Here is a 21,541-nt window from a genome sequence, read left to right as displayed (position 1 = left end):
ACTTTATCCTACTGTGCGGGGTCCCAGGCTCTGAACTGGGTCATTGAGCTTCTTTACAAAGAGCTTTCATGCTGAATTTCTTGCTGACTCTGATTTCAGGGAGAGCATCTCATACAGCCCAGACTGGCCAGTAAACTACTGATCATCCTACCTCAAGCATTACCATCTAGTTCATGAAAGGTTGAGTTATTGACATGAGGAACTGGGGATGGGCAGAGGTGCATGACTGAGGCTATCTCTGCTCAGTGGCATGCCTTTGGGGACAGATAGTTTTCATCACTGAGGTGTCATTTGAGTGCAGTGCTCCTCTGGAGAGAAGGAGTCTCTTTTGCCAGGGCATCAGGCTCTCCAGACAGGACTTGAAGGTGGAGGTCTGGAGGCCAGGCCTGCATTCCTCTTCAGAAGCTGCATTTACCACTCTGGACAGTGCTATAGCACAGGGTCACATATCCAGTTCCACCCTGAGACCTGCTGAGTCACATGCAGTTTGTGCTGAGAAGCAAACTGGGGTCTCCTGCAAGGGCAGTGTGTGCCTCTCAACCACTTACTCATGCTTTCCTTAATTGTACACTCGAAGTGGGGCGGGCATGACACATGTGGGGGTCAAACACAAATCAAGGGAGTTTTTTTCTCTTTTTGTATCAGAGAGGGCCTAAGGATCAAACTCAAGCCCTCAGGATTGACAGTGATGCCTGGACCTGGTGAGTTCAGGGTAGGGGATGAGGGTTTAGTCCTAGGGATGGAGCCCAGGACCTCACATACGCTAGGCAAGTGCCTAATCACTGAGCTACATCCCCAGCAGATGTTGGTTGCAAGAGAACTTGGGCCCTCACCATGCCAAAGGAGCACTCTATCACTAAGTGGCCCCAGCCTGGTAGTCTTGTTTGTAACCTCTTCTGTGTTTGCATGGTGCCTGAGCTTATTAATATAGCCACATCCTCAGGGTGACAAAAACTTCATGGAGACTCCCACTGTCAGATACCTGAAGACAGGTTTCAAAGAGAACAGGTAACCAGTGCAGAAGTCTCAGAGTGTTCGTGTGAAGTACATGGAATATAAGTCCCAGATGACAGAATGCTCAGAACACTGGTGTCCCCACTCTTGGAAGTAACCAGGGCCACAGATCCCAGTCTTTCATCACACCTGAAGACCCCTAGCTGGCATGGTGGCACATACTTCTCATCCCAGCACTTGGGAGGCTTAGTCAGGAGAATCTCCTGAGAACAGGAGTAGGAGGACAGCCTGGCCAACCCATCAGGTGTTACCTGCAGGTCTAGTTCCAGACATAATCCTAGCATGCAGTCATCCCCGGCCATGCAGGGAAAGCATCATGGCACACCAGGAAGCCAGTGAGGCCCATGTTGCTTGACTGGGCAGCTACTTGTTAGCCATAAGGACTAGGGCTCAGAGTGCCCAGAGGCTGTGAGACTGAGGGTTTCAAGGACCCAGCAGCAGGCCAGATGGTCTCAGCCTGGACTCGATACTGAAGAAGGAAGGAGCCCTGAGTCCTGGGCCAAAGCTGTTAGTAGCCCCATGACCTGGGCTGCTGGTGGCTGCTGGGGTCAGGAGCAGTGTCTTGGTGGGTCCTGCTGTGGTGAGAGAGAGCAGCAGAACTTCTGGAGGACAGAGAGGGAGCAAAATAGAACAGGAATCCAGTGTAGAGATCTTAGAGTGTTTGTGTGAAGCAGAGCTAGGAAGTGGGTTGCAGGGGCAGGGCAGCAGCAGGCTGTTCCTGTAGAGATGAGTCCAGCAGCATGGGGTGGGAGAGTATCTCAGGGGAGTGGCTCCTGTCCTTCCAGGACAGTCTCCATCAGAGACTGAAGGGCTGGGCCTGAGAGGCTAGGGGAATTAGGGATGAGGGAGAGACTGGAGAGATGTGGGAAACGGATGCACCTAGGAGTGAAGCAGGGCCCCCAATGTGGGATGGCTGAGGCCCAACAGAGTTGTGTGTTGCTGATCCTACATTAGGCCAGGCCAGAGGGCCCAAGCTCCAGCAGCCAGAAAGGAAGCCAAAGTGTCTGAGGAGGTCTGCATCAGATTGCTGCATCTCATGAGGGTCCCACCAGTGGCCAAGGCAGGATTTGTTGAAAGCAAGGTTGTGTGTATAATTGTTCTCACCTCAGAAGGGAATAGGTGGCCATGGCTCTCACAGGTACTGAGGGTGCAGGGACAGGAGACCTATGGACTGACCTTACTGCCACAGGGCGGCTGAAGGCTCTTGCTGCCTTCAGTTAGTTGTTATATTAACCTGGTAGCTTCATTTCTTGAGAAGCTTGGGTGGATGAGGTGTAGCAGATCAAGGTCCAGCTGTGAGGAGGGATCCAGAGTGTTCCATGGTTGGCAAACAGGTTCTGAGATCTGGCCTGTGCACTCAGGCCAGTGTAACTGTTTGTCTTAGCTGCAGGCTCAAGAGGGTTGAACTGTCACAGGATCAAACACCACATGTGCCCTGTGTTTTCCAAGCTTTCTCATGGTTGCAAGCGCTGGGCGATCTCACATGGACTTTTCCATCATTCCCTGAGCTCTAGGTGACTCGGATGGATCATGGAGATATCTCTAAGCCTATGCCAGCACAGCAGTGACATCATGGCAGTGTCCTCTAGGGTTCCAGGACTGGATCTTTTTTTTTTTTCTCTCTCTGCTGATACAAGGAATAAGACATCCTATAAAACAAGGCCAAGCCTTCCTAGAGTTGAAGCCCAGAACACACAAGACTCCCCCAGGGATGGGCCCATCCAAGAAGGTGTGGGATGTTTTGTGGCTTAGGTTGTTTCACGGTGAGTAGGAAGTGTCTAAGACGCATACATGTAGCTGCTTGGGAGCTGCGGAGGTCATGGGACGCCCTAGATCTGATTCTGCAGATGACTGTGAACATCCATGTGCTGGAAACTGAACTCTGGTCCTCAATCACTGAGCCATCCCACTGGCCCCTGGCTGTCCCTTCCTAGAATGTTTCTGTATTTCCTCCTACTTGATGCCTTGATGCTGGCTCCTAGCCCAATGGCCTTATATACAAGATGAATTCTATAAATGTCTTATAAACACTAAGTATCCTGTGAAGGGTACTAATGCCCTGTTCATAACAGGAAGGCTGAGGAATCCAGTCTGCAACAAAGAGAAGGCTGGGTGCTTTTCCTGTCATTCAGCATGAAGGGCCAGTCATGTTTTCATTGTAGCGTCCTGGTTATGCTATGGGTCTTCCTGGTGCAGCAGTCCTGTTCTGTGACAAACGATGTGTCTCCTGCAGGAGGAAGAGTGGTCGAGTCACAGTACCTGCAATATGACAAGAAAACGAAAAAGGTGATGAAGTCCTTGACTCCCAGAACCACAGGAAGTGGGTTAGGTGGAGGGCAAGTAGGGAGACAGTGGAATCCTGAAGGACACTGTTGGGACCTTTGCCAGGTGCCTCTGTGACATCCAGACTTGGACACAGGGATGAGTCTGGGTAGTCTAACATCAGCATATATCAGTCTCCATGGTCTACGGCCCCTACACCTCCTCACTGCTCCTCTGGCTTTGGAGACCTCAATTTTGCCAAGCCTTTTCTTCAGGACCATCCCCTGGATCATCCAGGTGGCTCCTAAGAGACAGGCAGTGACAGCAGACATTTGGTATGGATCACAGGCGAAATTGTCATGGGGCTTTGTGCCATCCTACCCAGAATGCTGTGAAAGGCCCCACTTTGGTGGTGTTCACTTCTGGAATGCCCTGTGTGATAGTTTCAGCTGTGAATAACAAGGCTAGCAGTTTCTACTGCTGCCCACACAGGGCTCCAGCACCCTGAAAGCTGCAGTGCTCACCTAGAAGGGAAGCACATTCAGGACAGGGAGAGCCCTGAGGAGCTCAATCAACTTCCTGGTCATCCCTGCAGAGACACCTCACCCCTGCAGTGTGGTCATCCCCGCAGTGACACCTCACCCCTGCAGTGTGTGGTCATCCCCGCAATGACACCACACCCCTGCAGTGTGTGGTCATCCCCGCAGTGACTCCTCACGCCTGCAGTGTGTGGTCATCCCTGCAGTGACACCTCACCCCTGCAGTGTGTGGTCATCCCCGCAGTGACTCCTCACCCCTGCAGTGTGTGGTCATCCCTGCAGTGATGCCTCACCCCTGCAGTGTGTGGTCATCCGCGCAGTGACACCTCACCCCTGCAGTGTGTGGTCATCCGCGCAGTGACACCTCACCCCTGCAGTGTGTGGTCATCCCTGCAGTGACTCCTCACCCCTGCAGTGTGTGGTCATCCCTGCAGTGACGCCTCACCCCTGCAGTGTGTGGTCATCCCTGCAGTGACTCCTCACCCCTGCAGTGTGTGGTCATCCCTGCAGTGACATCTCACCCCTGCAGTGTGTGGTCATTCCTGCAGTGATGCCTCACCCCTGCAGTGTGTGGTCATCCGCGCAGTGACACCTCACCCCTGCAGTGTGTGGTCATTCCTGCAGTGACACCTCACCCCTGCACTGTGTGGTCATCCCTGCAGTGATGCCTCACCCCTGCAGTGCAGACCTTTGGGCCTGTGGCCTTCAGGTTCCGGATTATCTGTTAAACTCAGTTCATAATCAGAATGTTTTGTGTTCAGCCTCTGCCTGGACTGTACTCCAAGAAGAGTTCAAGGGTTTCTGTGGCAACATCTAGCGATCAAGCCTTAGCAAAAGGATTCCCACATCACCCTGCAGGCAGATTCCCATAGTCATCCCTAGTCCATTTAAGCTGCTGCTGAAGATGCCTTGAAGGCATAGCCACAGAGACCCTGTGTGTTCAGAGGTGATGTTTTCATTCAGGAACCTGATGCTGAGTCTTCTCCTAACCCAGCAGGCGGTCCCTGCATCAGGCTGGAGTCTTGAGTTTCTGTGTTGTCCTGATACCACCTGCTGTGTTCTCCTGGGGCAGAATGGATCTCAGAAGGTCTGGGCCAGTCTCACTGGTTGAGGATTCCTGCAAGGCCTCATCTCCAATTCCTGAGGGAAGGTGTAGGTTAGGAGAACGCCTGGATTTGAAATTCAGTGTTTTCAGATTTCAGGATTGGATGAGGGGAACTCAGCGTGTGCATGTATCCATGTGTCTGTATGCATGCACATGCAGGCCAGGGATGGACACCAGCAACCTTCCTCAGTCACCCTATGCCTCTCACACAAAGGAGCTCTCACACAGAAGCTGTGGCTCACAGATGAGGTTGCTCAGGCTTAGAGTCCCAGAGATTCTTCTGCTGTGCTTCAAAACTTTGAGAGAGAGAAAGAGAGAGAGAGAGAGAGAGAGAGAGAGAGAGAGAGACAGAGAGAGAGAGACAGAGAGAGACAGAGAGAGAGAGTGTGTGAGAGAGAGAGAGAGACAGAGAGAGAGAGAGAGAGAGAGAGAGAGAGAGAGAGATTCTACCAGCTTGTACAACCATGCATGCACATATGGATGCCAGAGGGAAATATCCTGTATCTTCCTTTTCGAACAGGGTCCTAATTAACTATCAGGTCTCTATATCTTAATATCTAGCAGGGGTCCCAGCGTGAGCATAGCCAGGGCATACACATGCTTGGCTGTCAGGCAGGCAAGAGGCAGATATCTTGTTCTATTTTTCATGGTTAATGCTCTTAGTGCCCTTGAGGGCCTGGCGGACACCTGCCTGGAGACGGCTGGATCTGATGCTGGCCTAGACAGCCAGGGCTATTGATGATGGATGTCCAAAGTGGCCCTCATTCTTGGCAAACTTCTCTCCTCTAGTCTAAATGTGCTTGGGTGTTTAATGCAAGGACTGGGTTGTAGTTTTCCTCTTCCATCCTGCTGCCTCCTTGTTTTCTTCAGTGGGTCACCTGCCCTAGTGAGGAAAGAGAAGTGTGTGAACCACAGCACCACCTGCCCATGCTTCTGCTTGCTGGTCTGTGGTATCTGTTGATGGAGAACCTTTCCTGTGGCGGTCAGTCCTGTTGCTGTTTGTGAGTTTTGAGGATTTACGTCAGTGTAGTAATGTGCACAGTCATCCTGGGAAACCCCACAGGAAGTTGGTCCCCAGGTTTCAGCACACAGAAGCACAGGCCAGAAGAGATGCCCAGGTGTTGAAGGAGGTCCGGTAGATGTGCTGTTAGTTTCCTGTGTCTGATGCATGATTGTCCCTTGCTTAATAAAATGTATACACAAAACTCTTTAAGTGTCCCACTGACCTCTGAGAAAGAACATCAAAGGGAAGATGGCTCTGAACTCTTAACTCCCTGTTCCTGTCCTCATAACAGGTTTCTGTAGCAGCCAAAGGAGAGAAGCCACCTGAGGGAAGGAAGTCCAAGACAGTGCCTAGGAGCAGAAGTAGGGTCTGGCTGTAGAGGGGACAAGTGGCTGGGTATAGGGACTCTAGGATCAGAAAAGAGGCTGCCTGGCATCTCCCACAGCAACGAAGACAGTCACGCATAGTCATGCTCAAAGGCCAGTCTGATCCAGACTGTCCCTCATTTCCCAGGCGATTATAGATTGTGTCAGGTAGCAGTTGAAAACTGGCCATCAGGGCATGATTCAAGTGTTTATTAAGGTATCATGGCATCAAGAGTATATGAGGACATAGCCATATGTACACAGAACGACATGCAGATGCAGAGAGCAGGGAGGGAATAGCCAGGAGCTCCTGCTTGCTGCTGCCTTAGGGGTTCTACAGAAATCCCAGTGGCACTTGGGAAGTGGAGGCAATATCAATTAGGGATTGTGGCCACATGGGGAGATTGAGACCAGCCATGTGCTGTGGCATCAGAACACTGACCAGCGATGACAAAATGAAACATAAAACACTGGTTGCTCAGCTTTGATACTGCTGACTGCTGACGTGGCCAGGGGCCATCCGGTTCACCAAAGGCTCAGCCAACAGTTGTCTCTCCACTCAATAAAAGTCAAAGAGTGGCCCAGCTCCAAAACCAAATGTGTGCCCACATTGCAATGGCTCCGGTACTGTTTCACCTCAGCTGCGGAGATCTCAGGATCCATGAGTGTCCAGCACGCACACACCCAAAAGAGACAGTCTTAGGGGTCTTAGGCAGCACTGAGGGTGGTGAGCCTCTGCCTCACGGCTCAACGGCCCTGACCTTGGCATTGTTTGGGCACAAGAGAGCAAAGTGCTGGGGACAGACAACCTGCAGTCTACCATACTGGAAGGGCATGACTAACACTGATTGATCACATCCATGTGACTACTGAAGCTTTTCCTGCTCTCTGTAGTGGTGACCTTACAGAAACCATGCACACCCGGTTTAGACTGTATTAAAGTAGCCACCATTTCAGGGTTCCCTGCAAGGTGCCATGGGACAGTAGTAGCATGAGTCTGCATGTATCTCGACAGTTTTCACTAGGGACTACACACACACACACACACACACACACACACACACACACAAACACACACATACACACACACTTACTGACATGGTGCACATTCTTTGCACACAGAAGAAAGTGAGTAGTACTGAAAACACACCAATCATGGAATTGATGGAGGGAGTTGTGGGGAAGCTGGGGCTTAGAGTTACTTAAAGGCCCTATGCAGGCTCTCCTTTTGTTGGAGGAGAAACTTCAAGTGCAATGTGGTTCTTTATTTTCTTTCTCTAAAGCACAGAGGGCTAGGGTGGATCACAGGGCTTTGAGCATGTTCGGCAAGTACAGTCACAGTGAATTAAATAATAGGGCAAGAACCCTATTAATCTTCTACAGAATTACAGAGCTGCCTGGATGAAGACTCTCAGCTGAAAAGGTGGACATCTCAAGACAGGCACTGGACAATGGCTGACAGACTTGACTGAAGACTGGAAATGTTTTGGTATCTCATAGGAAAAGAAGGCCCCTCCCACTACACTGTACTCTAAGGACAGTTTATTCAGGTTAGGATGACATGAACTATTGTCTTAGGTCACAGATGTCAGCACAAAGTATCCAAGGTATTGTATGCCAATGGTAGCATCAACAGAACAAAGCACACAGTGTCATGAAGACATAAATTATGAGTTTGTGTAGCAAGACCCAGGCCTCTTCCAGGTTCTTAGATAGTAACTGAGAACCTCAAATATGGTGGTGATGTGATAGTGTGGTGTGAATCTAGTTACAACTAGTTTGTATTGTGACACAGATGACACTTTTTGTGTCATGGTCAGCTTTTAATGAATGACTAGACCTAAGCATGAGAGTAACCAAATACTACATTGCTTCTCTAGCTGCTGAGCTTTTAAAAGCCCTGGGGTGACAGCAAGCTTTTGTGGACATACTGCATTGGTCCTTCTGTACTTTAACTCTCTGAGTCACCTCCACTCTCAGCAAGTTAGATCAATTCCACAAATTGGAAATCAGTCACCTGGAAAAAATACATTCTCAATACGATCCCAGATTGGCCATGGAAAAAGGGTAGCTTGAATTGTCCCACCTAGGTTGGGCTTGCACAGGCCTTCTCTCCAAAAGAAACCTGTGTTCACAGCTGCAAGCTACACTCACTATGGATGCTCTGGAGGTTCCTTCCTAAACTGCTTAGATTAAAATAATTTTCTTGCTAACAATCAAAAAACTGATTATGCCAATCTGGCCTACAAGAAGCTAGTTTCTATTCTGTATTTTATCAGATGTGCAGAATACATATGGTCATCACTGATAATAGGTGAAAGATCTGCTCTAATATGAAAACTAAGTGATGCTGGAGGATGATCCTGACACACAATGAGCAGTGGGAACACCAGAGCTCTGTAGGGATGCCTGACAACCTAACACGTTGAGCACGCACGCCTCAGTAAGTTCCCTGTGAACACACATCTCCTGAGATCTCTCTATTTAATTGGAGGTGATCCTGTCCACCTAATACAGCACCTCATGTGGAATAACAAAAGCCACCTGCAGGAGCTGTGGTGATGACTCACAGGGTAGAGCATCTGCTGCTCTCTCAGAAGAACCACATGGACCCTAACAATTGGGTAAAGTGTGTCAGTGATTACATCATAAAGTGTGTGTCCGAGACACAGCCACATTATCCACACAAAAGACACTGTCACACTGGGTACACCTTGGTGACTTTGAATTCACTTATTAGCCCAGGCTCCATGGAACATGCAGAGATCCATCTGTAGCTGTAAGTTCTAGGTCCACAGGAAGGGACAGAACCCTTGAGTAAGAAAGATAGTCTTAAGAGTCAAGACATAGAATTCAATTTTTATTCATAACAAATACATTTTTACAACAAAACAGGATTAAAATGAATAAAAATATTTAAAAATATTTGAAAGTAAAAATAGTAACAAGAACATATAAATATGAAACAACAAAAAGAAAACTTCAATTAAAATCATAACAAAAATATTTCTAAACAGCATATTCTTAACGAACATTTAGAAGCACAGACGTATTGCTGTTTCTCCTCTAGCACAAATAATGAAAGGCGGTCCCCCAAGTTGTCTCTCAAGTGCTGTTTTCTGAAGAAGAAAGTGAGTAAGACCTCAATCAGTCAGGATGGCTTAGTGGTATATAAATTTAGGGTCTCTAATAAATGACAAATTAACTCTGAGGAAGAATACTCATCCAAAAAATGTTGTTACCATTCAGGATGTTGGTCATCAGGGACTCCTGAGAAAGCAACTTATTCTTCAGGAAGCTCTCTTACTGGGGTGTGTCCAATTCCAGCTCTCTTGCACTTTCTGAGACCTGGGAGAGGAAGGCAGTTTTTCAGACACTGATTTGGTCGGGAAATGCAAGCCAGCTGTCAGAATGCTGCCTTCTACCACCTCAGTTCTATTGGACAGTCGACATGGACCTTTTAACTGATATCATTGTTGCTAACTCTGTGGGCAGGGCAAAATCTCCAGCAAGCCTCACAGTAATGTGGGCTGCCAATCTGGGACCCAGACTTATACCAGTGCAAACCAAGAACAGGGCAATGGGAAGAGACCTCATCGGGTTGCAGGAAGAAAGGAGATGTCCATATGTCACCAAGGTTAAAGCCAATGACAAGTACTAATTTGACATTTGCACTTGGTTCTTATCCCAAAGGTGCTTCCTACACAAGAGGTCACATGACCACAGAGTGTCAATTGTTCAAGAACCAAGAAATTGTTCAAAACTCTACATAGGATCCAATCTATCACATGGATATGCAATTTTAGATATGTTATTCATCTGTCACCATTTCTAGACTGCAGCTTCAAAAAGAGCAGCAAAATATGCTTGCACAATAATTCAGTTTCTGAAAAGTGGTTAACTTCCCAGAATACTTGTGCATAGGCAGAGCAATGAACAATTCCATTACATGAGGTGGTTGGCTGGTTGTGAGTGTAAATTAGAAAGGTGGTAAGAGAAGCAAAGATGTATCAAATTGGCAAATTTTATCAGATATTGTTAAGCTAACACATCTGCTCATCCCTACCTGATAATGCTGGTTCTGGCCGTTGATGGTCTTTATCTTTCTTGTTGCAGTCAACCAAATATTTCTGGTTCAGTGCACAATCAAGATGTACCTCCTTGCTCTCCTGCTTCAGGGGGACCAACTTCTTCCTACATGTGTTCTCCATCAGGAGCTGGCTAAGCAGGTTTATGGAAATACAGTATGCATAGTAAGATCATGCTGGCCCTTCCTCCCATTCCTACTCCCAAGTCCCACTAACTCTACCAGATCCCAGATACCCATGAAGACTTAATAAAATGCATCTTGATACATATAAGGCTGCTGCACAAACCATAAAGAGTTAATTCGGGGAAGAATAAATTGTTTGCTTGGCCTGACACCAATTAGTGTCCACACCTCTGAGAAAGAACATGGATCTACAACTATCCATGAAAGCCCAATGCATGGGGCCAACATCAATTAGTAGTGGGCCAACACCCTCAAAGGAGGTCAGTAGAACCAAGAGAAGGTCATGCTAACCATGTGGTCCACGCACTGAATTTTATAAAACCTGGTGTGACACCATAGGTCCAGGTCAGCCTAATAACCTTCTGCTGACTTCAATCAGTACTGTTCTATCTAGAGCCTTCTGAAGATGCCTAGACAATCCTGGGATGAGTAACAGTCTTTTAGTAACCTTTCTAATTTACACTCACAACCAGCCAACCACCTCATGTAATGGAATTGTTCATTGCTCTGCCTATGCACAAGTATTCTGGGAAGTTAACCACTTTTCAGAAACTGAATTATTGTGCAAGCATATTTTGCTGCTCTTTTTGAAGCTGCAGTCTAGAAATGGTGACAGATGAATAACATATCTAAAATTGCATATCCATGTGATAGATTGGATCCTATGTAGAGTTTTGAACAATTTCTTGGTTCTTGAACAATTGACACTCTGTGGTCATGTGACCTCTTGTGTAGGAAGCACCTTTGGGATAAGAACCAAGTGCAAATGTCAAATTAGTACTTGTCATTGGCTTTAACCTTGGTGACATATGGAACTGAAAACTGAGCCCTAATGACCCTGGAACACTGATGGGTAAATAGCACAAGAGATAGAACCAGAGCTGAAGACCGTCCAATCCAGAACAAAGAAAGTCAGAAATGGCCATTCCACAAGTGATAGCCTTTCTGACCAGGACTTACCTAGAGAAGGTAATCTCCTTCTTCAGCTTATGGTTGTTCTCATGGACCTCAGTGTTCTCCATCTCTAAGTTGTGCAGAATTGACATGACCGCCTCCTCCATTCTCTCCAGGTCTTCGTAATATGGATTTGGCCTGAAGTGTGGCCTGGCCCCAAATGATAGAATACAATGAACATCGGCATTTAGGAATATATGAACTCAGGGTGGGTCCTATATTACTCCAGGCTGCTGCCTGGATCTTCCAGCACTCAGTCCCCTGCCTAGCAAGTACAGAGACTCACCATAAACTCACTGCAATTACAATCTTGCAAAGCCACCAGCTGTCAAGGGCTTTGCAAATGCACACTGGGAACTCACTCTCCCTGACTTTATCCCTGAATTCTTCATTCAGACCACATGTTCTGCTTTTAAATAAGTGGAGGCAGATGAGTCCATTTTCAATCTCACTCCTGAGGAAGGGTAAGGTTCTGAATCTCCACTATATGGGAGGTGAGGTTTAGCACAGGGTGGTTAGGGAGGCACAGCTTTCTAGAACCCAAAACCTTAACAGGATAAGAAAAAGGTGACCTTGCAGACCCAGGAATGAAACAAGAGCATTTGGTGTGATTCATACCTGTTCTTCATGGATCTCTCTGTCAGAAACCTCAGGCGATCTCTCAGGTCATTTCTCTCCTCGGTAATGAGCTGCAGCTCTTTAATCAGCTTCTCCTTTTCCTTCATGGCCTGATTCTTGCTTAGGTCAGTGCCATGGGAAGATGTTTCTATCCCAGCGTCTGTAGGTAGAAGAACACAAGTGAACCTGCATGGGGAGAATGCATAGAGTGTACATAGATCACAGTGAGGCCTAAACAGGAGAACAAGCCTGGAACCCAGTGTCACTGCTAGGCGATTGGTCTATGCTTAAGAGACCTCCTCAGGGGATCTCAGTTCTCGCACTACTCTATAGAGACCAAAAGATGTAAGCAGCCAGGTGTTCCCTATGCTGGACATCACGTGCTTACATGTACCACGGAGATGGCTTCTCCAGGATTATTATCAGCTGAACAGGGTACAGCTTGGTTTCAGGACCCTCACCCCTGTGGCTTCAGAACTCAGATGATAAATTCACCATCCACAAAACTTGAGTGATTGGAGACACTCAGATGTCCTACCCTGATACTCTAAAGCAACAACTTTGGATTTAAAACGCATTTCCAGGGAGGATATGTTCAACAAACTTATCAGTGTCCCTATGTGAAATACCAAATGCCCCAGAAGTGCGAATAGGTTACAGGCTGAATCTTGGTCTACACGTTCCAAATAGTTTTGGTATTGTAGAAAAATTTTTGTAACATACAACCTCTAATATATAAAGCAAACGATGACCCTGCCAGTTAGAAGAAATCGGAGAAGGTCTAAGAACATAAGATTATTGCCTGAAGCACAATCTCTCCCTGTTACTACTGTCAGATACCTACTGTATTTAAAGAAGCAATGATAGTGAAATACATTGCTGCCCTGTCTAAACTCAGAAAAGGTGGACCCTCCATGACCACTGATGGTGTTATTATATCAATGTAACAGAGCAAATTAACTGAAGTAAAGACCAGAAGTTCACAGTATAATAGCATTGGCCTTACCATATCCTCCCAGTGGGGATGGGGAAACTAAAGTTCTGAAATCCTTGACTTTAGGGAATTGTGATATTCGTGGAAATTCAATTCCTTTTCAGATGCTCCAGTTGCTGTGGCCCATTGCTAGAAAGGTCAGCTTAAGCCTGCAGCCACCCTGGCAGGAAGCTCAAAATACACTGCCCAGAACTTACTCCACATTCCCCAGAAGTGCTGTCTTTGTCCATCATTACTTTGAGACGAAAGGCCAGACTCCTTCACTCTAGTCTCTCCAGAATCGACGTTCCCCCTCCCAAAAAGCTTGCGAAGACGGGAAAACATGTCTTAGCTTGTAACCGCCAGACTCAGACTGAGAGAAACTAGGGCACTGGTTGTCACTACAACACTGGTGACATCACAGAGGATGCCAGAACTCTCTAGGAGACAATAGAATGTCCAAGAAGGGACAGCAGATGTCATGGGGAGCAGACTTTGCCTCCTGCTAATGTTCTCCCTGTACTGAGCATAAGCAGAGGTGCCCTTTCCAGGAGACTTTCCTGGGGCAGAGCCACTGAGCATCTCCTGCTTCCAAAGCCAAATTTTCCTCAAGGCTTGATTATAAAACCTTAGTAATTCCTATGCATCTAAATGAATGTTTCCTTTCAAATCTTTCCCAAAAAATGTCTCATCCTAACTCACATTGTCCTCATTCACCAATGTTAGCCATTAAAACTTCCTGAGATTTCACACCAGCTTGAATATGCAGTCAAAAGTTCTCCTGTCTCATTCTGTACAGGTGCTTTATATCACATCAAGAAATAGTCTGCATGGTAGGTTACAACATGGGTGTGTATTACGGGAACACTCATGAAGTCATGTGCTTAGCAATCGACAATTACCAGAAAATTCCTTAGGAGAAAGAGTTGAAGTCTTTAAGGTGCTAGGAAATGTGTGGAGACCTGTTGGCAGAGGAAAGTGCAATATTGGAGCCACCAATGACGGGAACCTCATGCTGCTTGTGGGGTTCTCCTCTCTGCACCAATGTCACCAAAGGAGCACTGCTCACAGGCCTGAGTAAGATGTACCATGAGCTTCTATCAGAAAAATAAAATACACAAGAGATATAGAGGGTGCACAGAAACGTCTAAAATGAGGCTATAAACATCATTAAGTGGATAGAGCAAGGTCCCAGCACCTGTACACTGGGAAATGGCCACCCCACCAAACACAAAAGCATCTATCATGGTAAAAAATGAATACTTTATAGAATGCACCCACTAACACTGATTGATCACATCCGTAGTTCAAATTTTGGGGGCAAATTCATGGCCTTAACTATCTTTGTCTCAACTTATATAGCAAAAAATAAGAAAGAACGAGAAAAGAAAAAGTCAAAACTAAAAGCTCAAGCTTCTCATATGAGGATTGCAGGAAGTGTTATATGGGAGTCAGTTCTGATTAGGCCATTTTAGATAGAACAGTGCATAGTGACCCTTAATGTGATGGGCCCTATATAAAGCTTTTTGCAATATTGGAATTTTAACAAACCTCATCCAGAACGTACGGAAGAGGCACCATGTGATCACCATGTGGTCACCATGTCCTTACTCTGTATCAGGTTATTTTTCTGCATCCTTGATTGTCAGGCATATAACAGCAACAATCTGAAATAGCTGACAGACATGGAAAAACATGGCTAAAACTATAGTTGTGGGTTATACACCTCAACTGTGAAAGGCTAATGCTGTCTGCACAGTCCTTGGAGGCCACTCTTATAAGCCTATTCATTGCAAAGTGAAAGGAGGTTTATCAAGGCTCAAAGTGATCCTGGCCAGCCAGGTAGAGGGCAACATGTGATACTTGAGACCCTGTTTTAAACCAGCACAGAAATCCACACTTCATTCAAAGCATCATCTACGAATTCTCGATTATTTACCATTCTATCCCTACCAGTCGTTCTGTTTGGAATGGTAGAAAACAACTGGAACTGATCTTTCTATTTTAAGGACCTTGATCTCTCTTTTTTTAGGTCCACATTAAGAGTGCATACAAATGGACATTACCATCTGAACATCTTAGTATTATCTACTCTGTATATGTAGCATAATACTGTGCCTATGAAAATCTTAAGCTTCCTTGAGTGTAGTTGCCCCATCAAGAAGTGTGAAGTTCTGAGTTCAAACTCCAGTGATGCTTTAAAGGGACTAGAAGAAATCGATCAGAGATACTCCACTTCTTTGTCCTTAGATTAAATCAAGTTGACACAATGTGAACCTGGTGGGCTATTTAACCAGCATCTTTCTCCCAACCCCACTTCCACGAGTTCAGTCCATGGCAGAATTCATCCCCCACCATCCTAGATATTTCTTTATATATTTCTACAAGAGCCAGGTTTCTTTTTTTTAATAGAATTAGTTGTAGTCAATCAACTGCTGCCCTATGTGAGAAATGATTAGTATCTATTGCAACTTACCACAGTGTATTTGTGTATACAAGTACATTATTGGAAATCCAGCACTACTGAGGGATTGGAAACCAGTTCTGTGGCCTTGCCTTTCTGTGCCTCTTCCTGGCTCACAGGCAGCAGGGGGCAGACCTTGAGTTCCTCTTCAGGGACAGAGTGATGTTGAATGGGCACTGAGCAAGCAGAGAAACACAGCTGAGGCAGCTCCTTTCAGTTATCAAACACATCATCTCCTTCCCATCTTAAGGGCTACTGCTGAGGTCTTGCCCCCATACCTACCTTAATAGCAGCGAATTTGTTACACAGCAGCCAGCTCTTTCCTATTGTTCTGTAATACGCCTCCACATCATGAATGCCAAGAAAAACACTAACAAAGAACAAAAAACTCTGACGTTGAACTGTGTGGTGCTGGTCACATACCCTGTTATGTTCTGTATGTTATGAGGTTTGTTAATCTTAACAAGTTCCCCAAGTGTATTCTTCACATAGGACCCAATAGATTCAAGGAAAATAGGAACAATTATGTGTAAAATGTCCTGAGTCAGGGCCATAGACAGCAGCATTTCCAGCACTTGTGCATGAGCCCATGTGGATCTTGCAATGAGCGGGGCCTAGCAATGTCCAGTACACAGTTGTGAGCTGTTGCTCTGGTTGAACTGTATTGGTGTGTGCATTAATAAACTACACCTATTTAAATGAATTCAGTGTCCTGTGGTGTGAATCCAGACCCCTTGACACCAGGTCTTCCCTTCTGCAGCACTCGGGAAAAAGGCTAAGTTTAGGAAAGGTGACCTCTTGTCATAAGTTATGTGACAAGAGGGATGGTGAATGATCCCTTGAGATAAGAATCAAGGTTTCCTCTGTGGTATTTAGGTCTATACTGGCCCTGTGCAACAGCTTCAAGAACCCATTTCTGATTTTCCTTGGGATTCCCGTGATGATGCACTCAGACATGATTGGAAACAACCAAAATGGTGGTCAGACTTGATTTATAAAATGTAGGTAACATTGCAAACTTAAGTTGTAGGATATTTGATCATATTGTCATCCCCAATATTGTGTTATTTACTTAGAAAAATACCTTCTGGCTGTGTAGTTCAGTACTAGCACCAATATTTAACTCTAGAGCTATTTTTGTTTGTTTCTTTGTTTGTTTTTTGTTTTTGTGTTTGGATGAACAAGTACTTTCCTATTTTGTGGCCCAGCCCTAGCTCTTACTTCTTTGCACAGTCATAGAGAGACCTAAAACATATACTCAGACAAAGTCAGGGGAGTGTATAAAAGGGCCTAAGGCAATACCACATAATGACATTGAAAGTGGGCTCTCTTCTTGATCCACGCCTCCAGCTCTCCTGACATCTACATGAATTATAACTCCTAATGCAGTGTAAATGATGTCTGCGCTATTGCTGAAGGAATCATGAGAATAACAACTCTAAACATCCCACCATGGATAGAATTTGTGGAAAGAGGCAACTGGCAGCCAATGAGAGGGCTCTACAGTTAAAGGGGCTTGCTGTCAAGTCTGATGAGCTTGACTCAATCCCCAGGACCCACGTGGTAAAAAGGAGAGAAACAAGGGCCAAGCTGTCCTCTGGCTTCCACTCATGTGCTTACATGTATGTGAGTATATATGTATATGTCTGTATGCACGTGTGGTTATGAATGTGTGTATGCATGTATGTGTTAACGTGTATATGTATATGTGTGTATATGTCTGTCTATATGTGTGTATAGGTGTATTTGTATGTGTGTATATGTATTGTATGTGTGTGTATGTGTGTATGTATATGTGTATGTGTGTATGCATGTATGCGTGTATGTGTGTATGTGTGTGTATGTGTGTGTGTGCATGTGTGTATGCATGTAGGTGTGTATATATGTGTGTGTGAGCATGAATGTGTATAGTCATGTATATGCATGTGTTTTCATGTACGTGTATTCGTGTATATGTACGAATGTATGTGTGTATATGTATGTATGGACACACAAACACACACAATGTTAAAACATAAAAAGCTCCTTGGAGTATTCACCATGCCTGGATAAGTGGTGACCATGTGGGGGAAACACATGTCCATGTACACATACCTGTTCACATGCGCTGAGCAATGCCCAGCCTGGTCTTGAGCTCACTACCTGCCCAACGATGAGTTTCTGCCCACATGGTCTTCTCAGAGCCAGGTGACAATTGTTCCTGCCATGCCAGTTCTGTTCCCGTTTCTCATGCCACAAACCTTCTAGCTTGAATCTCACCTACTGACGCAGGAACCTAACAGCCTCCAACCCAGTGAAGTAAGTAAACTTCTTCCTGACATTCTCAGGCTTGGTGTCCCCATGAGTCACAGGGAGGAAGGATGGCATGCACCAAGGAGAAGGGCCATGGGCAAGGAGGAAAGGATCATAAGTCAGTCATCACTGACACCAGCAAAGTGTGTGCTTCAGAGCTGGCTCTGCTCACTCTTGTCCCAGTGGCAGGACTTAAGAGTGGTGCATACCTGTCACCCAGCACTCAGAGACGTCTGAGGCATGAGAACCAGGAGTTCATGGCCATTTTAACTAATGGTGAGATCAGAGACAGCCTGGGCTGCATGAGACTCAGTCTCAAAGCAGGCAAGGAGGAACTTGCTATATTTGAGCAAGGAAGCTGCCATCCTCCTGGGTTCTAAACATTCACTGCAATACAGAAAGATGCTAGGGCTAGTGTGGCAGAAAGTAGGAGACAGAGAAGCCAGGTTAATCCTCACTAATCTTCTCATGCTGTGTGAGCTATGAGTAGATGGTGCCCTATACACTGTGGACAGGATGGTCTCTCAGACGGTTCAGAAAGCCATGGAGGACTCCAGCAATTCTCCACTTGGGTGTCACTTGAGTCTTATATGTGTGTGTTTACAAGCCAAAATATAAGATCCATAGGTGACTGTGTAAATTCAACATGGCACAGCCATGTGCTGGAATATTATTCAGCCTTACATAGGATTCAGATTCTGACCCTTGAACAGGAATGAGAATGGTAGCCATTCTCCTAAGTCAGACCTCCAGGCAGTGCAAAGACAAACTAACACTGTATGACACCACTGACTGAGGGCTGGAGTGTCACCAGTTATATAAAGACAGAAAGCAGGAAGGTTTACAGAGCCCCAGGGGTGACATGGAGTGGGGAGGTTGGAGGGTAGGTGTGTAAGTGGGACTGAGGCTCAGAGGAATCAGACATGGCTGCAGAATATGCATGTGGCTGCCTCCCATACCTGTGGGTCCTGCCTCCTCAGAAAGGCAAATACAGCAAAAGAAATGAACAGAGGCAACAGACTCTGACCTCCTGTAGACACACACACAAATGACGTGACAGAATGTGCACACTGCTGCCTTGCTGCAGGAGCAGTTGAGCATCCAGAAGGGTTGAAAGAGGCTGGAAGGGCTGAGCATGGCACTGAGTTCAAGGACATAGCTTTAGGTCCTGGGGAAACTACGGTGCCCAGGCCCCATCCTGCTGATACTGAGGGACACAGCTGACATTCAGGGTGATGGCTGGGCTGGGCTGGGGAATAGGTGTCCACTCTCACCTGCTCCAGCTTGAAGGTGCTCTGGATGAAGTAGAACTGCAACTACTTGTTGGATTCATTGATGCAAATCTGCTGGAAGCTATTCTGTTCAAAGTCCTCAAATCTGAATATGGCCAAGACACCAATGGGCAAGCACTGGGAGACAAGGTGTGGTTATACCCGGGGCCTCCTGGAAAGACTAGCCCTCCTGAGAGGAGTTGCAGCAGAGGGGGTGTGTTTTCCTGACCAGTTTGGTACCCAGTGTTTTTTTGCCAAGGGTTCCTTTATTACTTCTTGATGGAACCAGGCCTGCACATATCCAGTAAGCATTGGGGTGGAACCTAGGCTTGGTGCCCACATGCTGGCATCGATGAGGGTGAAGTCTAGCCTATCACACTTCCAGACACCGAGTGCAGATGCCTGGGTTCCTATAGAATGGCGGTTCTTACAGTTCCTAATGCTGTGTCTCTTTATTTCAGTTCCTCATGTCGTTGTCATCCCAACATAAACTTATTGGATAGCTACTTCATGAGTGTAACTTTGTTACTGTGAGGAACTGTAATGTAAATGTCTGGTGTGCAGGAGCTCTGATGTAGAACCCACAGATTGAGAGCAGCTGCTGTAGAGGATCAGAGTCCTCTGCCAGCCCTGGTGTTTGCAGAGATCCCGTGGGTTCCCAGTCTCCATGGCTTTCCCCAAGGACAGGGTTTATTCTTGGCCGTCTCAGGGCCCGGAATCTCACAGAAACAGCCTCTCCCATGTCCTTCCTGTTGAGGAGAGCGTGGTTGGTCCTCAGCACAGTCCAGTCAAACAGGGCCCTGTATAGACACTTGGCCAGGGGTCTCCTGCAGTTATGGCCTCTGGACAGAGGGGTTTCTTACCTGGGTGGGGCAACTGTGCCAGGTACAGACTGTGATGCTCAGAGTCAAGACCTCATTTTGTCTTATTTTCATAGACAAAGTTGCCCAGGCTGGCCTCGAACCTGCCGTGTAGCCAAGGATAATTAAACAACTGATCCTACTGCCTCTACCCCCCATGGGCTGAGATTGCAGATGAGTGTCACCAGAGCTGGCTTGTCACAGCTGCTATAGGGCTCTAAGTCAGGGGCCTCATGCGCAGGTGTGTTATGACTGTGCCATCCCCACCCCGCAACCAGGGTTTTCAGCTTTCTCCTGATGAAGTCTGCTTAATCCTACTCTGGCCCCAGGACACAGCAGCTGTGGGAGACTCAAAGCCTGGGGCTTCAGCTCAGCATGGGTACACAGCATGGCATGCAGGATGTATGGTTGTGAAAAAGCCAAGGAAGTGCTTCTCAGCTCACCCCCTGCAGGAGTGTCTAGTCCATCCTTCTCCCCAAGGACGCAGACATCTGCTTCCAACTGCCCGACATGCCTCTCTGGTTTTGACTTTCCTGGATGCCATGTCAATGCCACCACACAGAGTGCTGCCTCTACTGGGGACACTCACACAACCTCTCTGGGGGACATCTGAGCCAAGCAGGGATTGGGTGCACTGCAGAGAGGTCAAGTCATGTCGTGAAGTACCTTGTCCCACAAAGGCTCACTGTTCAGGGAGTTGACTGGAAAAGTAAGCTTATGCCCCTGGGCAGGGTCCCCATAGGGAGTGTCCCACACCCTACTATCAGGTCTATTCCTGGTGCCATGCAAATTCAATTTGCAAGACCCAATGCTCTGGAAATGTCAAGAGCTAACGGAAATGTACCAGGAAGTGCACACCACAGCAAAGGGAGAGGATGGCACAGAGACCTATGCTATGGGTTAAGGGGCACGGAAAGGCCACCTCGAGCACAGGGGTCAGTCACCTCTTTCACAAACAAGGCAAAAGGTCAATGCTCTCAGCTCTGGGAGTCTAAAGGGCTCTGTGGCTCTAAGCCCTGCAGCTGCAGCCAGAAGCAGCACTGAACAGGATGTAAATGCTGAGGATGGCGATGTCAATAAAACTTTATTTACAAAACCAAATTGGTGGTGGTGCTGCTGCTGGTGGTGGTGGTGGTAGTGGTGGTGGTGGTGGTGGTGGTGGTGGTGGTGTCGGCGGACTGGTTAATTTCAAAGCATGCTGGAGTGGCATGGCCACTGAGCATCGGGAAACACAGAAAGGAATGCGACCGGATGCAGGGCTCCCAACACCCTAGACATCGACCTATGGCACTGGAACAGGGTCCCTGAAGGTAAGTCTGGACAGTCAGATAAGGTAAGTACATTTTATTACAAGGAAATGGGACAAGATAAATCTTCTCTTCATCTCGCTATGCTTAAGCATCTTTAAGAGTGCAGGGAATTCATGTCTATCAGTCTGGTTTAGAAAAGTGTTTAGAGACAGCAAGAGTAAACTCCATGGTTCCCTGACGAGGGTTCCAGGGATTCTGATATCTGGGTCAAAGTGAAAGTTAAGGTGAAAAAGGCTGT

The 21,541-nt window shown here is 46.8% G+C and overlaps 2 protein-coding genes across 4 annotated transcripts in view; one reads left to right on the top strand and one right to left on the bottom strand.

Moving 5' to 3' along the window:
• Positions 1 to 21,541, top strand: part of LOC134483568 (disks large homolog 5-like) — a 130,439-nt gene that overhangs the window by 89,130 nt on the left and 19,768 nt on the right. The window contains exon 1 of one of the 3 annotated variants that reach the window (XM_087596045.1): positions 21,084 to 21,303. The exons of 1 other annotated variant lie outside the window; for it this stretch is intronic. The gene's annotated coding sequence lies outside the window, so the exon portion shown is untranslated. Of the gene's footprint in view, positions 1 to 21,083; positions 21,304 to 21,541 lie in introns of those variants that run through there. One more of the 3 variants, XM_087596046.1, reaches the window with a different exon arrangement.
• On the bottom strand, positions 9,135 to 13,481 carry LOC147998889 (uncharacterized). The gene is made up of 5 exons (XM_087595977.1): positions 13,325 to 13,481; positions 12,134 to 12,293; positions 11,522 to 11,665; positions 9,531 to 9,636; positions 9,135 to 9,407 (listed from the first exon to the last, which is right to left on the bottom strand). The coding sequence occupies exons 1-4, from the start codon at positions 13,449 to 13,451 to the stop codon at positions 9,579 to 9,581; spliced, it is 489 nt and encodes a 162-aa protein (XP_087452103.1). The 5' UTR covers positions 13,452 to 13,481; the 3' UTR covers positions 9,135 to 9,407; positions 9,531 to 9,578.

Source organism: Rattus norvegicus, chromosome 19 (genome assembly GCF_021556685.1).
Source record: "Rattus norvegicus strain SHRSP/BbbUtx chromosome 19, alternate assembly SHRSP_T2T, whole genome shotgun sequence".
In the NCBI taxonomy this organism is placed as follows: Eukaryota; Metazoa; Chordata; class Mammalia; order Rodentia; family Muridae; genus Rattus; species Rattus norvegicus.
The sequence above is the reverse complement of the archived record's forward strand: the minus strand, read 5'-3'. Positions and strand labels throughout refer to the sequence as shown.

Bases quoted from the DNA above. Each gene is read 5' to 3' on its own strand.
- LOC147998889 (XM_087595977.1), bottom strand. From the start codon at position 13,451: ATGTTTTCCCGTCTTCGCAAGCTTTTTGGGAGGGGGAACGTCGATTCT. The intron at 11,666-12,133 runs GTATGAATCACA...ATTTGGGGCCAG, and splicing joins GAGAGATCCATGAAGAACAG to GCCACACTTCAGGCCAAATC. The intron at 9,637-11,521 runs GTAAGTCCTGGT...TTCCTCTCCCAG, and splicing joins AAGGAGATTACCTTCTCTAG to GTCTCAGAAAGTGCAAGAGA.